This window comes from Pungitius pungitius, chromosome 6 (assembly GCF_949316345.1).
Source record: "Pungitius pungitius chromosome 6, fPunPun2.1, whole genome shotgun sequence".
NCBI classification, from domain to species: Eukaryota; Metazoa; Chordata; class Actinopteri; order Perciformes; family Gasterosteidae; genus Pungitius; species Pungitius pungitius.
Genome location: NC_084905.1, coordinates 9494599 through 9517496, shown reverse-complemented (window position 1 = coordinate 9517496; position 22898 = coordinate 9494599). Strand labels below are relative to the sequence as shown.

Below are 22898 nucleotides of genomic sequence, written 5' to 3'. Positions count from 1 at the left end.
CTGTTGTCTCTACCTGCCTGAATGGACGGATGGCTGCTCTTTCATTCATCACCCAACACTTGCCTCTTTTTCTATTGCTGTTCTTCGTGCCTGAGGAACATCAGACCACGCACATATCCATTTGAATTGAATTCACTGTGCACTTGTTTGCAGCAGATGGGGTTCAGATGCATTCTTGTTTCCAACTTGCTTTCTCCGTGGATTATGTTTGTGGAGCATCAGCTTCTGTCGTGTCAGGGATAGCTTGTTTGTTCTGGTCATTTCAAAATTAAACATCCGATGTAGGTTTGCAGAATTTTTAGATGAACTTTTGCAATAAATTGAGATTATTTGCAATTAATCACAATAAAAAATTGTAATCGTTTCCCAGCACTAAAAAAAACAAAAAAATGTATTAAAAGGAGACAGCTGTGGTAAGAAATCTCAAAGAGCAAAGGGGTATATAGCTGTTGTAACATCTATAAAACTGGGCTCAGTGTCCTCAGACACAGCCGCCAGCTGTTCCAATCAGCGAGGCGATAAACTGATTATCTATGGCCAACGGAGGGTAGACCAAAGAGAAAGAGGTTCTGCGCAGGCCCCATCTTTGAATATTGGCCTTGGTCCTCGTCCAATGAGAGCTCTGTCAGTTGTTTCACTTCTCCTTTTCCCGTTGGTGGGGCCAGGTGCCCCTGTGGATAAGGAGGCCAGACTAGCCAGCCGAACATGCACGTCTCCCTCATGTTCTGGTCCTCTCCTTTGTTGTCCAAGACCGCATGGTTTTCAGGGACAAACATTTAAATAAGTATACTTGTCACGTACATTACATACATCATACAAACTAACAACAGTAAAAATCCAACTCAAAATAGTTAGCAGCATCAGCTCTAAAATGGACTAAATCCAGTGAGAATGTGGCAAAAGTCTACAAAGCCACTACCTCAAATACACAGGTTCAGTGTTATTATTCACATCCATTAAGCTAGCTGTAATATAATATAAAGGCGCAGAATATGCGCTTGTAGGTACACAGGTTTATTTGAGACAATGAGACAGTCAAACATAACAGATTTTCCCCCTTTTTTGGCAGAGCTTTCAAATGATTAAATGCTGTCAGCATCTAATTAAACATGAAAAAGAATGTTCACAGTCAAAAAGAAAAGTGATTATTTAACAAGTAACTGTAACAAGATGCAAACTCTCCATAGGTTATACATCTGCAGTCAGATATAAGTAAAAGATGAAGTAAAATATCTGAACCGGAAACATTAAAAGTTCTTAATTCAGGGCACACTCACATGGAATCAGGCAGACGTTAGATGGCAAACTAGACAAATTCATGAAGACCTTCTTTAAAGTTACATTGCGCATGTCAAGTTTCACATCCCGCCATTCCGTTGGACTCTTTGCTTTTCTTGTGCCGTCCAGGCGTTGATTGAATGCTTGATTTCATGTGATCACAGCTGTATGTGGGTCCTACATCTCAGGCCTTCCCCAGTTGGGTCTGAAAATGCCTATTGCTTACATGCAGTGTGCCCCTATTGGTCAATGTCAGGATGGAACACGGCATGGAAGGCAATGCATGTCCATTGTTGCTGGCCCACAGCCCTACGTGGGCCAGGTCGGTCTATAATCTGGAAAATAGTGTGTGATCTAAAAACAACATTAGAGAAAAACAAGAAAAGGTTCTCGTTAAGTGTAATTAATAACTGTAACTAATCGATGTTGATCCAGCCTCACAAAATCAAAAAAGTTTTTGAGACAGTATTACTTGGCCATAACTTGGATTAACCTATTTTCTAACCATGCCTATACTGAGTCAATTTTTATGTTTAAAAAAAAAAAGAAATTCAATTTCAAAGCTTAAAGTTAATGCATATGAACCAGTCAGTAGGGGGTTGTGATGATTACATTTCCTTGAATAATAATTTCTCTTGTGCCCTTAATTCCGTTCAAATCCTATTTTCTGTCAGTATGGCCATCATGTGTTACGTTGAATTCAATTCCAAAAGTGAGCTGATCGAGTCGATGTGGGTGTGTGAAGAGAAGCGGCCCTCAAATCCTTTTTCTTTGCAGTGTGAAGTGCATCACATGGAACACACACACACACTCACAATCATAGTCATGACCAGAACGACCTAATGATCTCGTCATCACTCTGGTATCAGTGGTGCATGCTGGGATGCCACTATTAATCACTCTCCAAATGTTCTTTAATGATCACAGTTGCTATTATGCTGTTTGATGCGGACACTAATGATAGGTGCTGACATGATGTGGATTGTGTGAGATGTAACGGAATGAAACTTTCAGAGTGAAGCTGCAGGTCATCTGTCTGGGATCCCCTCTCTTTCTCTTCGTGACAGCCGTCAGCTCCTCTTTCTCTGTCTTTTGTTAGGTAAATGCGAGAGGGTGACCCCATTCTCATTTTGCAGCCACCCCCTGGCCAATGGAAGACCGAAAAAAAATGAAGGGCTGAATGAATGAATGACATGGAGGGAGAGAGCATATGAAAAGTTATTTCTTTTTTTTTATTCAGAAGTGCCTTACTTCTGAAATTGCTGTGTGTGGGTGTGTCTGCGTTGTAATATTGCTGTACTCTGAAGGATGTTTGACAGTTCATCACCAGCATCTGTACCAAGCCCGATGGAGAGCAGAGTGAAGCTCACAGTCCCCGTGCCACAGGTGCTGCATGGAAACCTGCAGCAAAAGTAAACTCTAATGGTCCAATGGAGGTAGTAAAACAAATAAATACTGTCAATAAATCCATATCAATACCATAAACTGTAACATGAAATATAATTGAAATAATTTTAATAACCCTCCCAGATCACTGGAGAAGACAAATACTTTACAATTAAAAACAGATTCACATCCCAGACACAATCCAATGTTCACTTTTCAGAAGCCAGCAGGCTGTTGGTTATGCTTCCGCTGTTTCAATAGTGGCTCTACTGTAGGGTTTATGGACATGGGTGATTAAAACAGAGTGAGACCCCCCCCCTCAAACCTCTTCCGTAAACATTGTTTTTAAGCTCAAAATATGAGTCCATGCCAGTTAACAGATCACATCTTCTTTTTCTTTTTTTACAATACCAAACACATATCAACAGAATTGAAACTCTATACACGTTTCAGTGCAGATCCTTTGGAATCTGCTGATGATACAACTTCACAGTTCATCCCTTTATGTTTCAGTAGTTTTTTTGTCACTACAAATCCACCAACATGATATCAATTAGGAACTGAAAGTTGAGGTGATATGTTTTCCCACAGAAAAGATGGGCCACCTCCCTGATCCTCCTGAGTACAGCTCAGGGCTTTTATCTCTGGTCTTGTGCCAAAGTGTCATCACCAACCAAACTTTCGATGCAGCTGGGGATTATGTTGCGACAGATCTCCCCAAGAAACCTGGATCCAGTGGTACAGTAGCTGCACTGGTACTGGTTTGGAGTACATTTAAAAAGAGTTTGTGTCCACGCTTGTCTCCAGAATTCAGTTTGAACATTTTCTTGCAAACATCAATGACAGTAATTCTTTCATATTCATTTGCTACAGTGCAGTCTGCTTCAGGTCCTTCTTTACATTCAAGCTGTAGAGTAGGGGTAGGTCAGTTGAGTTGCAGCAGTCATCTCTAGGGATCTCCTGGCGCAGGACATGACATCACTGGAGGCGTGGCCAGTACTGTGACATGTCCGCTTCGTTTCCTGGAACTTGGACCGGAACTGAGACACCAGGGGAAATCAGACCTGGTGATAGGAGAACAAATAGGTCATTAGGGATGACAGCCATGGCACAATAAAGTTGTTTTGGCTCAAGACAGAGCTAGATGTCAATGGAGACTCCAAACATACTAAACATGAATCTTTGACCCAAACATGACCCATAAATCTTTGCTAAATGTGTATAAAAGATTTTGATTTGATGATAGTAACATGAATGTTTGGTGATGTCGAATAAAATACTCATATGACCCATATGACCATACACATGTGTATCCCTTACTCTTCACATTTTTCACATGCCTTCACAACAGACGTCTTGGGTCGTCTTGTGATATGTTTTGCAACAGCAAAACTATGTAGGGATTTTGTTTTACACACCCTTAAATCACTCCTGCATTGTAATCCAAGTCTCATTTATCCAGATATAGGCTCCCTGAGCAAGACACCTAACCCCTAATTACTCCCCAGGCAAAATATAAGGCATGGGTTATAATGCAATGTAAGTCGCTTTGGATAAAAGCGTCAGCTAACTGAGGTGTAGTGTGATCTTTCCTGAAATGATCATCTGCCCCTTTGGGCTTGTTGTCCTTGAATTCAGTGTAACACAGTGTTTAATTATATTTCAAATTGTATTTTGGGGTGTGAAATACTCCTTTAAAATACTAAACCGAGCGATGGTGGTGCATGGGCTAGAGAGGGTGTCCTGTGGACCGCAAGGTCGGTGGATCAATCCTGGCTGTCAGTGTCCTTAAGCAAGACACCCAACCCCCAATTGTTTCCCATGCAAAATATGTAGATGTAAGTCGCTTAGGATAAGTGTCTGCTAAATGACATGTAGTATAAATCCCTCTACAGTAGGTGAATTTTCAGAAAGAACATAATTCTTCCTGTTTGTGAAATGTTGAATGGATATATCATTGATCTTCAGCAGTATTCATTTGTGCCACGTCTCATTTACGTTATCAATATGCCTCCTGCACCAGCTGTGAGTTTGTATTTTCCTACCTGTTGACGATGTTGCAGAGGACGTCACTGCCTGGCTGTTGATGTGTGGCTGCATGTGCGCAGGAGTATATGTCTCATAACTTCTTCCATTTAAAGTGGGGCTGGTGGGCAGCATGCAGGAATAAGAGGACTGGCTGGATGCCTGGAAACATTAATGTGTGTTAGCCATTGAAAATTGGCAAGAATTGGCCACCTTAATGAGCCGTTCCCCATGGTGTTGGCATCATGCAAGATTATCAGTGTTAACACCAATAATGCTTATTAGACTATAGACTACTGTATATTGTCTGTGGAACCTTGTTTAGGCTCTTCTGGGTTTAACCTCTTACAGATGGTTCCAGGTTTAGCCTAAAGGTTCTAAATAAAACCCTGGAAAAGGGTTCCAAATTTTTTTCCAAAGTTTCTAACAAAAAAAACAAAAGGGGTTCTCTTACTTGCATAGGCAGGCTGGCAGCCATACTGAAGCTGGGCATGGCTGCTAGGCTGTAGCTGTTGGACAGAACTGAGTCTGACCTTCCCAACATGGTTCCTGATGAAAAGGACACTAGAGAGATGAAGATGAAGAAATTGTGAGAACACAGTTGTTTTCCAGTATCCAAGGCAATCTGACTTAACATACAAGGCTACCATGATATTGGTAGAGGCATGGGAGATAGTTGGTCCATCTAACGTACATGTTTTGTTACAGGTAAATCTCAAAACTATGCCGCCTGAGGTTAAGTAGTAGAACCAGGGTTCGAAATGAGGGAGGTCTGGGGGGGTCCCGGACCCCTATAAGTCATTAGGGACCCCCTATAAGAATTTATTTTTAGATTTTGGGGGGTCCCCGACAAATATTTTTAACATAAAAAATGATTGTGAAAAGCTCTTTAGTGACGTTTTATATTTATAAAAATAATTAATTAATTTCCTAGCGCGATTGGGCAGCAATCAGGGCAGCTAATAGCATCACAGATTGTTGTTGTGGTCCTCCGGCATAAACAGTACAGTCTATGGCGCAGACACGTAGGTTATTGTTGAATGCGGCAAAAACAAAGCCTCACAAAGAGTGAAATCCCTAATGAAAATGCTGTAAGTGCTTCGATTATGTTTATAACTCCATAATAATTGCTTATTCTAGTAAAATATTTGGAGTTGGTATTCCTATATCAAAAGTTGCATTAACTAACTTAGATACCCAGTGTAACGTAATGATTAGAAGAGTGCGTTTGTCAACATTTCTTGCTGTATGAGTATGAAGCCAAACAACCTGCCAGCTAACAGCAGCACATTCACAAACATATTCCTGAAAACCTACAAAGCGAATCACAAATCCATTGCAGTGTTCACGATTGTATAAGTGAGCACTACATCACAACCACGTCTGAAAACATGTAGCCAAGAAAATATAATTAAGAAAAGATCGGGTTTCGAACCCGTGGGTCAAAACATCCTGTAGCCAACGAGCCCACTTCTCTACGCAGTGGGCAAAGAAGATTTACAGGATGTCCTCTGTGGTACCGGTGTCTTAACCGCCATTATCTTCCGGACCGAAGAGCAACTCTGATTTCGGTGCCTTATTTAGATGCCAGGAACAGTCTTTATAGACATCATTATTATTCAATCCAGCAGCTAGTTGTTTTACAAAATCCATTAACATAAGGGATGAGAAACACCAGTTGTATTTCATCAAACCCTTTGAAGGTGCATGGTGCTGCCATAATGAGTACACCTGGTGGATTAAGGTAACTTAGTTAACTTCCTTGCTCAAGGAAAGAATGACCTGTTGTCCACTTTGTCATGTCAGGGATTTATATAAGGTGCTGTAACTTTGTTGCTCCAGAATTTGATTTGATTATAGCCAATCCACTTCTCCAGACACCACTACAATACTGGGACTAGCCCAAACCATGAAAAACATCCCAAGACCATTATCCCACCTTCAAAATATATCAATATAATTTTGCCTGCAGTATATAGTGTAGCAAGGTAGTCTTCAGTATTTTTTATAGTTACATTTTAGGAGACCCCCCAAGAGTCCTAAGTCATTTCGAACCCTGAGAAGAACCCATTCATTTTATGGTCCGTAGTATCCTGGCAAGTTTCCATAGATCATGGTTATATCTGAACCCTGGTCCTGCCACGGCCATGCTAACACCTACCGCTTCTAGCACTATTATTAGTGCCACTACTATTACTGGTGGGGCGGCACAGTGGCTAGGTGATTAGCACCGTCGCCTCAGAGCACACAGCAAGAAGTTGCTGAGTTCGTCTCCACCCAGCGGCCTTTCGGTGTGGGGTCTGCATGTTCTCCCCGTATCTGCGTGGGTCCAGGAGCTCCGGCTTCCTCCCACAGTCTAAACACATGCTCTGGGGTTAGGTTAATTGCCCGTAGGTGTGTGGATGTGAGAGTGAATGGTTGTTTGTCTCTGTCTCAGCCATGCAATTGAGCAATCCAGGGTGTACTTTGTCCCTTGTCTCTCTCACCTGATGATGGCTGGGATTGGCTCTAAAGTGGCTGAAAGTTCAGGGTGTTTTGTGAGGTCAGAGTGACATTTGAAAACCAGGATCAAAGCAGTTCATCCATCAAAATGTGAAACTTTGCTCAAGACCGATCACAATTATGGACAAAAACATCCAAACGGACAACCCAAAGGCATTATACCTCCGATACGGCGCCCATGGCGGCGGGGAGCCGCACAAAATGAACTTTTAGCAGAAAAACAACTTAAACTGTATTAGCTAGTTATTATGCTAATTACTTGTTTCAGTCGAAACTATATGTACTTGTAGAACATGTCCTTGTCAGTACCTGGAGTACTAGGTTGTGGTATTGGCTGGTAAACACTGGGGTTGAAGCTGCTGCTAATAGGAATATGGTTGGAGGAGTTGGACACTTGACGACGTTGATTTCTGAGCTTCTCCTCTCTTCTCCACTTGGCTCGTCTATTGGAAAACCAAACCTGCGCATGGACCAACACAAAAGAAAAAGACATACGCTGTTATAAGGTTAAAGAAGGGTTCACGTTTTTGTTACCGACTGAATACTGACATGTCCATATGTTTCATTAATGTAATTTAAGGGAAAGAACATACTCTGTTACCCAAAAGAAGAGTTCCCACTTAAAATAATTAGATAGAGCCTACCTGTATCCTGGCCTCTGGAAGGTCTATTTTGTTGGCAAGGCGTTCTCGGGCAAACACATCTGGATAGTGAGTCCTTTCAAACTCTGGAACAAAAACACAGTGTGTCATTACAGGATCATGATTGTTCAGGAGAGTGAATCTAGATTGACAAAAATAATAGTGAACTAGTGAGTGCACAACTCTGATTAAAGTAAACAGACGCAATGGTTACCTGATTTATAGTAAACTATAAACTGCCACTTAGTACTATATCGACTGCTACAGCTTGGGTAATCATTTTACAGGATTTAACAAAAACCTAGAAAAAACACGATGAAATAGATAACGGAGTCAATGGTAGAACGGGAGTTATGATTTTGTCTTTGTATCACTCCATGAATCAAAAATAATCGTCAACATCTATTTCCTGTTTTCTTCTTAATAAAATTTTTAATTCAAGCTATGAATGGTATAATATGAATGAACCCCTCTATTTCAGACAGAAAACCCCTATAAAAATGCACAAAGGAAACAACTCACCAATATGAAGAAATACATGTGTTTGGGTGTATTATGGCCTGATTTACAACTCCAAGGTACCTTTCTCCAGCGCTTCGATCTGGTCCTGTGTGAATGACGTTCTGTTTCTCTGCAGTTTTCTCTTGAGCTGAAGCCTCATCTGAGTCTCCTCTGAGTCCTCACAGTTGGGACTGACTGATAAGGTGTTCTCGCCTGCCTCTGCCTGTGGACACTCTGCACCAAGCAAAGAAGGAAGGAGGGCAAGTTGGGCTTAGGCTTGCACAGGTGTTCACATTGTACACTGTAAAAACATTCCATTAAAAGTAAAACAATACATACTTTAATACATTATTCTTACACTTGTATATAAAACAACAAACTAAATTAAGAAGATTGTCCCCAATGAAGATAAAACGTCACTTTGGTTGTTTCTGTGGATGGTGGTAACATCTGATGGTGGTTGTTCTTGCAGTGGTCCTGCCGTACACCTGTCTTACTGCTCTCAATATTCGAATCATTCTGTTGTATTAATTGAACATATTGTACGTCTTTTATGTTGTTCTTCCTTTACACTTAACATCGATCCGTCTTTCCTGTGCCGATGTGAGGGTTTTGGTTCAGAGGATGTTGCATTTGTACGGACTGTAAAGCCCTCTGAGGCAAATTTGGGGGATAAACAAAATAAAATGTATTAAATTGGATTTTATATTTTCTGTTTTATATGTGAAATCTTGATTTATAAAGTAACTCCAGCCATAGAATAAATTTAGTGGAGTAAATAACATTAATCCACTTGGAAGTGTAGCAGCTGAAATGTAAACAGTAGTTTACACAACTATTAGTACCTGTACACAAGGAGAACTACATGAGCATCTTAATAAAAACACATCTAAACAACAAACCCTAGCACCGAATTTGGAAAATTGTTCTGATAATTGTAGCATACTTATGAGCCTGGAGAAATGATTTGGGCCTCAATTTACAAACATTGGTCTAGCTGCTGTTTTAGCAATACCAACTCAATGAATGGCTACATTACGTGACTCCAACCCGGGCAGACAAACAAAATGTCATCCTATAATCCATTAAATGAACCGAAGTAAAAGTATAGGGAACTTCCAAGTGGAGTTCTCCAACGTGAGATCCCTGAGCAGAAGGGAGCTTGACTCCAGCTCCTTGTTATTTGTGATGCCAGCCTAATTATTTACCATCCCCAGCAGACGCAGGCTCCAAAACAGAATGAAGCCATTGCTCAGTGTCACAGTCAGTCAGGCAGAAAGAGACACAAATGAGAGCAGGCGACCCATTCTCCCTCCCCTCCTCTCACACACACACACACACACACACACACACACAAACACGTTATTATGTGATGGAGAGGCAGCAGCCTTGGTAGTATAGCGTGGCTTCGTTTCACTGTTGTAGTGGGTGCAGGGTGCTGCAAAAGGAGCAGCAGCGTGTGAGCCTATGCGATACAGCAAATGAGGCCCTCAGACACAAACTAATTTTAACTCCATAAAATGTATCCCCTACCGTATATAATGTTAATACATCTTTTTTTTATTGGAGGCATGGCACCATGGGGCATATGTGACTTGAGAAGGCCACAGTCGGCAATGGGGACAGGTTGGGGAACACTGCGTTGCAATCTTAATAATCCATAGTGGAGAATTGAGTTTACATTATTGCATCCAACTGATATGATTGATGGAAAGAAAACTTCTGTCTTCACAAGAAACCACTTGGTATGATTTAAAACTACTTAGTAAGGTTTAGGAAAAGAACATAAAATACTTAGTTAAGATTTCAGCAACAAAATTATTATTAGGAGGGGATCATGGATCGCTTGATTGGATTTAGGATTAACAACAAAACTACTGCTTTCAGAACATATCCTGTTTTTGGTTTAAAAGAATAATTACGTACAAAAATTATGTGCAAAATAAATCAACATTAACTTTTTCCCATCCTGGATGTGTTAGATACAGTAGTATAAAGACTAACATGAAAATGATTGTGTGGTTAACACTGGTTTTTGGGTATATCAGCCACAAAAGCTAAATGAAAACACACCTCTCTCTTCTTTCATCTGGATTGTTCTAGATTTCCAAAATAGTTTCCATAATGTCTGGACACTTTTTAGCTTATCTCTAACTCGCTTTGCTCAAACCCAGACCTCGTCCTGCTCCACCCCGTCACCATCAGCACTGTCTTGCTGGTGTTGGTGTCTTACCAGTGCTAGTGAGTGTAGTCCCAGAGTACCATCCTGAGCGTCCCCCCCAGGTGGTTTGTCCATTGAGCATCTTGAGTTTGTCGAACATCCCTTCAGCTCCCACTGTGCCCATTTGCTGCTTATCACTGGCCAGATTCCTGAGGACACGATTTATTGATGACACCTGGTGAGAAGCACAAAACGCAATTATTTGGGTGGATGTGTAAGGCAGAGAATTAAGCAACCAAACATTGTTTCAAAAATGATCCGATCAGTCAGCGTCATTATGTGCATTTAAAGTTCAAGCATTCATCAATGCTAGCCCACTATTTAACGGTCCATTGAAACGAAAAGCTTTTGATTACTCAACAACAACATCTCGTTGTGGAGCTCTCACATTACAGACGCTCTGAATTCATTTTAACATCTGCCCACTCTAACAAACTATTAGAACCATTATTGAGTCTCTAAAAACATAACTTGGCTTAACAGAAAAGTCTTACACTGGGTATATTGTCATTGGTGCAAACTCCCTCGGCCAGCAGTCGGTCTCTGATCTCCCAGGCGAAGATGGACGGACACTCCCTCTTGTACTGAGCAATCTTCCCCACCACCTCTGTAGTTGCCACCCTTGGTTTACTCCCTCCGATGGCCCGAGGACGAATCGAACCTGTCTCGTAATACCGGCCCAAGATTTTACTTACACAGCCGTTTGACACCTGGACACAAAAACAGCACACATCGCACATGTTAGTCATCACTGAGGCAACAACAGATGATGAAGAAGCTTCTGTTTGTAGAACAATCACAGCAATGTTTAAAGGAGAGCGATTTTCACACTTCAACGTTTGTAATTGTGTTTTTTCAGTCGCAGTGCATGTGTGAATAAGTTGCATCTAAAGTTGCCTTTGGCATCTCTAGCGAGCAATGAAAAAATCGTAACCTCAAGTGATATCATTGAGTCAGCGGTTGAAGCAGAAAGTTAAAAGCTGACCAGACCAGGCCAAGGGACACACTGGATGTGTGTGTGTGTGTGTTGCCTCCATTGAGGCAACAATGTAATAGGCTTGCGATGCTAAATCAGTGGAGCCCGAGGAAACAAGCAGTGATCTCCAATGTCAAAGTCAACCCAACCATCCACCACGACCAGTACATTACATGTCATTTAGCTGACGCTTTTAACCCATGTTCTTTGTTACATTTAGCCTGGGGAGCAATTGGGGGTTAGGTGTCTTGCTCAGGGACATTTCAACATGGCACATGGGGCCACCAACCATGCGGTTCCGAGCGCATCACGCTACTCCAAGCGCCACCATCGACCATCACGCCACCTCCCACTATTCTTTGTGTGAGGGGTCAGTAACATGTCTACTGCATGTTTCTTTGCATGACCCGTTTGTAGATCTACTACCACTACGATTATCTAGTGTAAGCATGGCAAGATTACCTGCAGTATTCTGGATATGTCACAAGGTCGAGCTCCACTGTGTGCCAGCTCCACTATCTTCTGCCTGGTCGAATCAGGTAAAGGTCTCCCATTCACAAACACACCTCCAAGCTGGTTTATTCCACTGTGACCTACACACACAAAAGAAAAAAGGTTTTCAGCAATTTTTTTACTGCTCTATAGTGATTCAAATAATGATTCAATTTCCGCAGAAAAGTAAGTGCTAATGAACTAAAAGCCACAGTGATCCGACTACATTTGCTTGTTGTTATATGGACACCTCTCATTCTTTACAATACATGCTAGATTTGAGCAGATGCAAATGTTTTATTGGTTAATTGCATGGTCAGTAGGCCCCTGGGCTCAGGCGTATTTGTGTTGTGTATCTGTGTTTTCTGTTTCATACCCTCATTTTCTAGTGGCTTTTTGGTGCTTTGTGTCTATCTATAGACATTCTGGTTCTTTAGAACCATGCTAAAGTCTGCTCAGTAATTCATCCATGGTTAGTACAACTACACTTTGTGAGCTTGCCCACATACAGTACATGCATTATGCTCGTCCTTGATTAAAGACAAATGTTTCTTTTGGGACCTGTTTAAAAACCAAAAGAAACCAGACTTATATACGGCATGTTTATTTGCTGTTGGCCGAGAGTCTTTGTTATAATGTTCTGATAACATTACTTTAAAATGAATGCAATTAATTGGTGTTATCCAACACAAGAAATGTGATTAATCATTGTTTTTTTTATCTTTTTGCCAGCTCTAATGCATATATATATTTTCATATATATTTCTAAGATCAATAATAAATGGTCGACTTTAATTGAGTGCCTGGACATGTCCATGGGTTTTAGTGCTCACTTGAGCTTGACTTTACTCTTACGTTTTGAAAAACCTATTTCAAAGTACAGTGTGTGAATGTTAGTTAGTGATAGGCGTGGTAGTGTGCATGGTAGCTCCTGTCATCAGTATGTGAATGGGTGAAGGTTGACATTTAGTGCTGAGTGTTCATCAGAAAACACATATACAAGTACACAAGTACAGTCCGTTTACAATTTACCAACAAACCAATTTAACAAACAATTGAATGGGTCTGATCTGAATGACCAAAATGTTTCCAGTGTAGCAGGTTTTCTCCACAGCTGCAGAGCGCAGCCTGCGCTGTGACGCTGTGCAGGTTAAGTAGGGATTTACACCGAATCAATTGTCTATTGTCTGTTAATGGTTCTGTGGGGGAAAGCATATTGCAGATTTATAAACCTCTTGACAGGATATTAACAACACAGACACACAGTGAGAGTACAGTGAGGTGGAGCTGCTCTAAATATTACTATCCAAAGACACACATCAATTACTGAAAGCAAAACATATTCTTTTTCCCTTGCATGCCGGCTTTGGTAGATTAAATGTATGTGTTAAAAGAAGGATTCAAAGCTATCAATTTTAGAAGTGTACTGTTTTTAACCTGCGACTACACTACTAGTCATACTGATGAAACTATCTATTGTTACCATTTTGACAACCCATAGCATTAATACAAAAAACTGCAAAAAAACACTAAAAGTAAATAAACACATATCCCATTCAAAAGAGCAGGCAGAAATGCACTGATGGACCCTAAAACCATGTGGGGACTTTTCTCACAAATTTTATGTCTGGACATTTTTATTAATTTATAAATAATATAAAAATGTAATCTCTAATCTGTTGGGCTGATTGGTCTATTTGGTATTTTTGAATGAATGCCCGACCTTTGATTCACACGTTTTTAACAAACTATTTTATGTAATACGACTGTAATCGACTAATCAATCCTACTAACCGGCTGGTAGGATTGTAAGTGACCGCTTCAGCAGCCAAATACATTTCTGGCAAAAAATCCTCACCTAGTCTGTTACAGGCTCAAAATCTGACATCCGTAGAAACTTTTGGTTATATGTTTCACCAAAGTACCTTTTTATTCCCTTTGTTGAATTAAATAGATCAACATCTTGACTTTAAAGCAGCCTGGAGGGACAATTCAATTTGATTCAATTGTTTGAACTGTTTCTATTTAAACTCAAAAGTCACACAACATAAAGAAAGTAACTTTGCAGTATGAGAAAACATGTTCATTCATATAAACAGATGCCATTAATACAAGTAGCAGAATTGATCTAAATGTGATTCTATCCAAGTGATTGAGGAAAAAGGAGATTCTTTACGCCTCTCACACCCTTCTCCGTCAGATGAGCTAAAGAAAAGCTGAAGAAAACCTTCCAATACTCCTCTTTGAACTTCTCGTCTACCCAATTAAATTCTAGAGTCGTGGTCCACGTGGAAGCTGCTGTTCACTTTATTTCACCCTAACTCTCCCTGCGCTCATCTGTAGACATTTTAATCACGGCGTCGTTCCCCAGAGGACACACGCTTTTCCTCTGCTGACACACAATTAATATACAGACATATGGACATATGGAGCTAATTTGGCTGTGGTCCCTCTGTGTGACACACACACACACACACACACACACAGATAGAGAGCATGCGTGTAGAAGAGTTCAAAGACACAAAAGAGGGAAGGAGCTTACTCAAACTCAATAGAGACAAGATTATCTACAGGGCATTATATATTTGAAAAAAATACTGAATTCTAGCTCTTTATAGCTGTTTATTATGAATTGCTACCTGGCGCCAAAGTTTTCATTTTAATTCAACTTTTTGGATGTTCCAGGGTTTTCCGACGTCATCAGACAACCGGGAGTCCCTTAAATGGCCATGGTCAACCTCCCCCCCACCACCACCACCATCACATCCACTCAACTTGTCGAAGCCAAACCCCTATAGAAGCTTGAATGGTTTTGGAGGGGGAAGAGGCAGGTGCTAAAACAGAATACAAGGATATCCACACAAACAATACAAGAAAAATGATTATTATTTTATATCGCAGCATGTCAAATTGTTAAGATGGAGACGCTAAATAGAAAAGTCTCCAAATTAGCATTTGTCTCCTTTGAGTTAAGACAACAAAAACAATAAAGTACACATGTAACAATGCAACTATATTTATATTTATGTAAATAAATGGCCGTCCGACGTACAATACTTTTGTCGTTACTTTGTATCGTCACAAAAAAAAGTAACCACCAAGTGTAACAAAATAACTAGCATGAATAAAAGACGACTGCCCATTGCCTACTTTCATGCATATCAAGCGTAACCATGTTAATTAACAATCGTATGTAGAATGGGTGAATAACAGCTACCCAACTACAGGCCATGTTACATTACAAACGCAATAACGTTAAAACACTCACAAAGCACCCTTTGTGTACATTTATATGAAATCTAACAGTTATGTATCAAGTTCAAAGTTGCCGTTTATTTTTGGTTTTGCATGACCATCCGCCCTAAACTCAGGCCCCCGCTCTTGGTGGCCCCTGTGGCCTGTTAGGCGCCCACTCTTTGTGGCCCCTGTGGCCTGTTTGGCACCCACTCTTGGTGGCCCCTGTGGCCTGTTAGGCGCCCACTCTTGGTGGCCCCTGTGGCCTGTTTGGCACCCACTCTTGGTGGCCCCTGTGGCCTGTTAGGCGCCCACTCTTGGTGGCCCCTGTGGCCTGTTTGGCGCCCACTTTTGGGGGCCCCTGTGGCCTGTTATGTTCCCACTCTTGGTGGCCCCTGTGGCCTGCTAGGCACCCACTCTTGGTGGCCCCTGTGGCCTGTTTGGCGGCCACTCTTGGTGGCCCCTGTGGCCTGTTTGGCACCCACTCTTGGTTGCCCCTGTGGCCTGTTAGGCGCCCACTCTTGGTGGCCCCTGTGGCCTGTTTGGCGCCCACTCTTGGTGGCCCCTGTGGCCTGTTTGGCACCCACTCTTGGTGGCCCCTGTGGCCTGTTAGGCGCCCACTCTTGGTGGCCCCTGTGGCCTGTTTGGCACCCACTCTTGGTGGCCCCTGTGGCCTGTTAGGCGCCCACTCTTGGTGGCCCCTGTGGCCTGTTTGGCGCCCACTTTTGGGGGCCCCTGTGGCCTGTTATGTTCCCACTCTTGGTGGCCCCTGTGGCCTGCTAGGCACCCACTCTTGGTGGCCCCTGTGGCCTGTTTGGCGGCCACTCTTGGTGGCCCCTGTGGCCTGTTTGGCACCCACTCTTGGTGGCCCCTGTGGCCTGTTTGGCACCCACTCTTGGTGGCCCCTGTGGCCTGTTAGGCGCCCACTCTTGGTGGCCCCTGTGGCCTGTTTGGCGCCCACTTTTGGGGGCCCCTGTGGCCTGTTATGTTCCCACTCTTGGTGGCCCCTGTGGCCTGCTAGGCACCCACTCTTGGTGGCCCCTGTGGCCTGTTTGGCGGCCACTCTTGGTGGCCCCTGTGGCCTGTTTGGCACCCACTCTTGGTTGCCCCTGTGGCCTGTTAGGCGCCCACTCTTGGTGGCCCCTGTGGCCTGTTTGGCGCCCACTCTTGGTGGCCCCTGTGGCCTGTTTGGCACCCACTCTTGGTGGCCCCTGTGGCCTGTTTGGCGCCCACTTTTGGGGGCCCCTGTGGCCTGTTATGTGCCCACTCTAGGTGGCCCGTGTGGCCTGTTAAACTCGCCATTGTGCCACACGGCAATACACTACGTCACTTTCTGACAGAGCGGACTGACTGAGCTCACTTTCCTTCCAATCCATTACTAATGTAACCTGTGCTTCACTCACTAATGGTCTTAGCAAATGAATATTGGTGTTCACCTTCAGTTACAGCTCACTACCTCCCAGAATTGATTAAAGTGGAGATGAAGTGATAATAGTTGACCCGATGCTGCTGCCGAACGTAAACCTGCGAACAGCATCATCGATGAAGGCTTAGCGTGGAAGCATGGTACTGTGGGAGTGACACCAGTCAAAGGACAGATGCAGGACAAAGAAACAAGCACACACACGCACAGCGAGAGAGAGAGAGAGAGAGAGAGAGAGAGAAGGAATCCACACACCTTCACTGCAGACAGCATGGACCTCTTGTCCCGCAGTGAGAAAGAAGAGATCAGGTGGAGTTCATTGTCAGGTCAACTCAAAACGTTTTATACAGCCCAGATGTTTTGAACTCAACTTTATATGGTTCACAATAATGTTCAAAAAACTGAATTTAAAATTATGGAACTTTCATCAAATGATTATTTTGAGACCTTCATTTCCTTTGTTCGTGCGCGATGGCACCAATGACAAGTACCAGGAAACAAGTACTTAGAAATAGTCAATCTTTTCTCTGATGAACTTTCATACGATTATTCACAGGTAACATCAAAAGTAAAAAAAAAGCTTTGCGGTGTAACTCACTGTTTTGCATCATGGAGGCCACACCCGTCTCCCAGCTCGTTTGACTCCTGAAATCTGCACAGAGCGAGACATTATATCAGACTGTATTCTAGCACGTGATTTGAGCGTCCACCTCTCACCTCTCCCTATATTTCATCACATCCTCTTTAATCCCTGCGGGTTGATTCTTGAAACCCACAAAGTGAAACCACCTCTGACCCGGTCTGAATGCGATTCTATGAGTAGAGACCTATGTGCCACTCTCTCACATATCCAACACGGTGAAAGCTTGTGTATTTCTCCTTAATGAAGCTAAAACATTTCTACTCATTGAAGAATTGAATCCCATTTACGTCTTTTGTTGGACGGACCTGGCCATTTTTTATCTTTAATGTCTATTATTGAAATAAAAGCTTTACTTCATCCAACATAACTAAGACGTATTATGTTTTTTTTAAACATTTTTTTATTTGTTGTGGTTGTGCTTCTGTCGCTGTGTTGGGCCCATTTTTGTACAGGTTACCTGCCCTGTCCACCTAAAAATTACATTTTTTTCCCCCAGGTTACGGTTTGCAATTTCAAACAAGTGGTTGATGTTGTACAATTTCTCCTTTAAAATAAAAGATTTAAAAACAGACAAAAAATTGACATAATGACTTTATGATTTATAAGCAACAGAAATTCCACCGGTCCACCAACACGTCCTCTTCCCTTTGAGGACTTCATCTGACTCATTTGAAACTGTTTGATACTTAAAAGCAAGCTAGTCCACAGCAAAATAATTGTTTATGAAAGATGGGTCATTTAAAAAAAATGTAATTAATTAACGAATAGATCGACGTGTCCAGATAAAGTGCAATTACACTATTTCATGTTTCTGATTGTGTCTGTTACTTGTTTAATATTTTCCTGTCTTAATGATCTATTTAAAAAGGACATCCTTCACTACCAACTGAGATTGGAAGTGAATAACACTGAAACACAGTAATTATTTGTGCGTCATTGAATGATATAATGACGGATAATAACCGTTTGGTTCGGTTCCACGATGATCAATTTAACTATTTGTTGTCATTAAATTCATTCTGCTGCATCCTACAACAACTCAAACCCAAAGCCCTTTTAGGTTGGCTTTAAAAACGAAGCTTTCCAATAAAAGCTTCAAAGCAGCTATACTCTCTGAGGCTCTTGTCATTAACAACCTGCATAATGAACGTGAAGCGGACCCCCCCCCCCCCCCCCCCCCGCCACACACACACATGGCAGCCATAGTCACCTTGTCCCGGCTGTAACTGGGCGCCTTTCTCCCTGTGAAAGGAGACAAAGGGCGGGAGGGACGGGCCGTGCTCCGCGCGTAAAGAGCCGGCGGCCTTTGTGCGCCGGCGGCCTTTCTGGTGCCGCGGCGGCTCGTTAGCTGCGGCTCGTTACAAAAAAACCGGCGGAACAAAACCACTGCGGGGAGCCCAATTTGACCAGTACAGCTGACATAAAGGAGGTTCTGTGGAACACGCTGATCCCGATAGAAAAGTTTCTTTCAGCCGCATTCAGCGCGGGGATGTGAGCAGAAACGGGCCCAGGGAGGCGACCACGTAATCCCGCCACATGTTCACGAAAAGCATTAATGATGATAATAATTGATTCCAATTGGTGATAAATGTTTGCCTAAAAACCAGTAACAGAACACTCGAATAGGTCACGTTGACGGTAAAGGCCCACGTGTACGTAGAAGCTACCGAGTAAACTCGAACTTGGCAAATATATATTCCACACAACACGTTATTCAATGTTATCATTCATTCTTCCTTCCGTTGAATCCAGGTGTTATCCCCGCCGTTCCAAAGAAGAAACGAGTTTGACATCTGTAAGTAGGCCATCGACAACAAATAACAAGTTGTACAGTCACCTTCACCGGGACGAATACATTCGTATTGAACTGAACATAAATGTTCCTTTTATTTCCTGCACGCACCAAAGCTCTCATCGGCTTGTGTTGCCTCGGCAATGCGAACTTCATTTGAAATGTGAAAACGGAACCATTTGTTGACTTGCATTTAAATCTAAATAGATTCGAATTAAGCTGTAAGTACTGCTGGTTTATCCTACTCCACATATGAAAAACTTGACGATTTTGGAAGATATTTTTCTAAGGGAGTTAAAATAATGTGGGCTGTTTCAAAGGGCCACCTTGCAATGATGTATTAGAATTTTAATTTAGTATTTTATAGTGCAGATGGGTAACTGCATTCTGCATCCAGGTTATTCAGCTACTACAGCCTTTAAAATATTAAAGTTTGGAAATGTAATTTTTTTTTTTTTTACTATCAAACTATTTTAATACTAACTATTAAAATATTCGTTGGTGAGGTTGCACTGGCTACACATAACATGTGGCTCAGGTGCGCTCGTGCATATCGTGCCTCTCCATAGGAACATATGGAAGCAGCGCTCCCGTTTACAAACAAACACACTCACACGCGTGCACGCACTCGCACACAAACAATCGCACGCGCACACACACACGCGCCAACACTCGCACACAAACACGCACACACACACACACACACAAGTTTCAGATTCACACGATCGAAGAATTCACTCCCGACCTGATTAATCATGCAGTTAATTGATTGCGATTTCATTAAGACGTTAATTAACCGCAGACTTAATTTGAGTAATTTGATCATCACTTTATCATCTTGTATTCTGAGTTTTAAATAGCTTCAAATCGGCGTGTTTTGGATCAGAATGATATTCACCCACTTTGACTATGACAAAAACATTTTTTAAATTATTTTCCAGAAGTTCAGAATTGTTTTATGTTTTTTTTTTATGCACTGACGTGACGTAAAAATTCAGGCCTTTAGGCCTCTATACAAAAAGCACATGTTTAAACGGATGGATGCCACAGGCCATCTGTTTAGAGATTATTGAAAAAAATACTCGAGCTAATAAGATACAAATAAATGTATTTGTACATTTTTGTACAAAAGTAAAGATGATGTGGGGCTGAATAAACCAATTGTATTTTTGGTTTAAGCCTCAAGAAGAGTTTAAAAAGAGTGTTGACGTTTCTCATGGTGACATGCTCAATTTTCATTTTGTCTAATTCATTCATTTAGCAAGTAACAGTTCACCTTAACTGACAATTCAGTTTTCTTCTCAATGTGAACGTCCCAAAGTTACCAAGAAGTCATTTTCTGTCTGTATTCCGTGGGCGCATATTGGTGGACCAATTTATGATGTGTACAATTCACCATCAGACCCTTCAGCCCTGCAGAGCTCAATGCAATTCAACACAAGAAATGAATAAATTAGAAAAGGATCAGTTTTGTAAAAACGAATGAGATTTGGTTTGCTTTGAGCCGTCTCTTTTTGTCATTTTTAGTTGTCACTCTGTTTTCCATCACAATAAATGAGGGCTGGTAGGTGTGGAATAAAGTTAGAGGATGACAGGAATTATTGTAGGTCTGTCTATAAATAAAAAGTCACATGTCGTAAATATGTGATCGATGAGGTTCAATAAAATCTACAAACATGCTAGAACTTAACCATGTATTGATATATTGTTCAACAAAATGTTCCGGCTCCTGGAAATAATCCACGCCACGGGGCAAATACACGCAGTGGACGGGTTCAAACGGCTCACACGTACACCAACTGGGTTACGCGTCACTTCCTTCCCCTTCTAACGTGGAGTACAGGGTGCTCTCGTGTATCCTTGTGCCACTGCCAATGCTGTCATACTTCAGGAGATAATCTGAGTTTAGGATGAATCCACAGCGCACGCGGACCGCAGCGGCCCCACGGGCTCGCAGCGCGGGAAGTTTGTTGTTTGTGGGTTTTTTGAGTTTTGAGTCTGCTTCAACACGCGGTGTATTGACAGACCATCTTTACTGTGGGCTTAATTTGTCATGGAGAGAGGTGTTGGACAACGCATGAATTCCATCTTCTTCTAATACAATGTGGAACAGGTTGACCATAGAAAATCCAGATCTGTTGTTAATAAACTGTTGTTACACGTTATTTATCAGTTATACTTCCGATCATTTCTAAAGATATCCCAACTTGCACTTGAAGGATTGATTCACAAAATTGTTTTGCCACCAGTCAGAGGGAGTTTTCTAGGAACCATCTATCTTTCTTCTCTAAACATTGCTTTCATCGTCCCATTGTCCATGAACACTTATCTATGATCTACTTTGTCTGCTCTTAAAGCTGCAGGAATCACTATATTTATGTGATTTAGTTCTCATTTCTCCCTTTTGTTCCTTCTTAAAGTCAACAACTAACTTTAATCTTTTAATTTGATTTCTTTCTCAGCCACGTTCCGTATTCCTTCATCTTCATCTTGTCCTTATCTGCTAAAAAAACTTTTTCCTCAGCCTGATGGAGAGAGAGAGAGAGAGAGAGAGAGAGAGAGAGAGGAAAGAAGGATGTGGGGGATAAAGGGGAAGAAAGAGAGAAAGAGAGGGAGGGAGAGAGAAAGGAGAGAGTGAGCTTACCTTTCTGTGGCATGCTGTAGAGAAGTAAAGTTTTGGATCGTTTTGTTTTCCAACAGCTCCTTTCTTCTATTCTTTCCTCCAATTAGCTTCTCCTTGACTGAGGAAACAAGTGCAGAGAGAGACGGGGCTGCTCCTCTGAGGAGGAGGGAGACGAGCGAGAGGGAGGGCTCAGAGACTGCTGGAGCGAAAGTGGATGTGGGGAGAGAGAGAGAGAGAGAGAGAGAGAGAGAGAGTGTGTGAGCGAGGGAGAGAGGAGGGGTTAAGGGTAGAGTGTTGAGAGCTTGTTCACTGAATAGAGAGAGTAAGAGGGGGGTGATGTGTGTATGTGTGTGTGTGTGTGCGTGTGTGTGTGTCTCTCCTGATCATTCTCCCACACTTGATCCCTAGTTCTGCTTCGGTACAGTCCACTGTACTTAATTGGCATGATATTAGCAAATGCTCAAAGACCATACGGATGCCATTCAACCAACAGAACGAAAGGTTGACAACTTTTGTCAAAATCCCTTTGTGCTACATATTCCTAAACTATTACTTTATCCTGACAGTATCACATAAAAAAAGAAAAGTTGTGGAAGGAATACAGAGTCTATGGAGCAGTGACGGAGCAGAGTGGGAGAGATGAGGGGAGAGATCAGAGTCCTTGATCTCTCCCCTCATCTAATGTCCTTTTCCCACTGAAGAAAGCAGGAATGCAAATTAAAAAATATTAATGTAATTATTATATTAATATATATAAATGGAATATTTCCATTTTGTTCTAGCCAACATTTAATTACAATAAAAGGTTTACCTTTTAAAATATTTCGTATTAAAAAGATAAAACTATAAATGTGCAAAATGTCTAAAATCTTGTCTCTTTATAAGCCTGCATATAAATTTATACTTGTAATTATGTCTAATCAGTCAAAAAGAGAGTTACTGAAAGTACTGTTACAACATGTGGCTTAGTCAACTTAACACGAATATATATTTTTATACATGTATTAAGCTTTTTGATCAATTGAAGAAAACCTTGGTGACACACTCTACTTTTTAACTTCACATGTGAATAATTTGCACCACATTTAACTCACATTCCGTTTAAATAAATGGTTTCTCTGTCTTCTCTATATAGCTGACAGAATAATAATACCTTCTGCC

The 22898-nt window shown here is 41.7% G+C and overlaps 1 protein-coding gene across 2 annotated transcripts; it reads right to left on the bottom strand.

The window, feature by feature from the left end:
• Positions 1–2364: 2364 nt before the first annotated feature.
• Positions 2365–21862, bottom strand: pax6a (paired box 6a). Of its 2 annotated transcripts, XM_037451559.2 has the most exons (12): positions 21759–21862; positions 17278–17331; positions 16935–16958; positions 11993–12123; positions 11049–11264; positions 10567–10729; positions 8415–8567; positions 7836–7918; positions 7501–7651; positions 5144–5253; positions 4710–4851; positions 2365–3728 (listed from the first exon to the last, which is right to left on the bottom strand). In XM_037451559.2, exons 1-12 carry the CDS (start codon positions 21769–21771, stop codon positions 3643–3645), a joined length of 1326 nt encoding a protein of 441 aa, XP_037307456.1. In that variant the 5' UTR covers positions 21772–21862; the 3' UTR covers positions 2365–3642. The 2 variants fall into 2 exon arrangements, with proteins under 2 accessions (XP_037307456.1, XP_037307457.1); XM_037451560.2 differs by lacking the exon at positions 16935–16958.
• Positions 21863–22898: the final 1036 nt, after the last annotated feature.

Excerpts from the sequence above, each read along its gene's own strand:
- pax6a (XM_037451559.2), bottom strand. Across the intron at positions 12,124-16,934 it reads CCATGCTGTCTGCAGTGAAG|GTCACAGTGGAATAAACCAG; the intron begins GTGTGTGGATTC and ends TTGTGTGTGTAG. Across the intron at positions 7,919-8,414 it reads GATCGAAGCGCTGGAGAAAG|AGTTTGAAAGGACTCACTAT; the intron begins GTACCTTGGAGT and ends TTTTTGTTCCAG.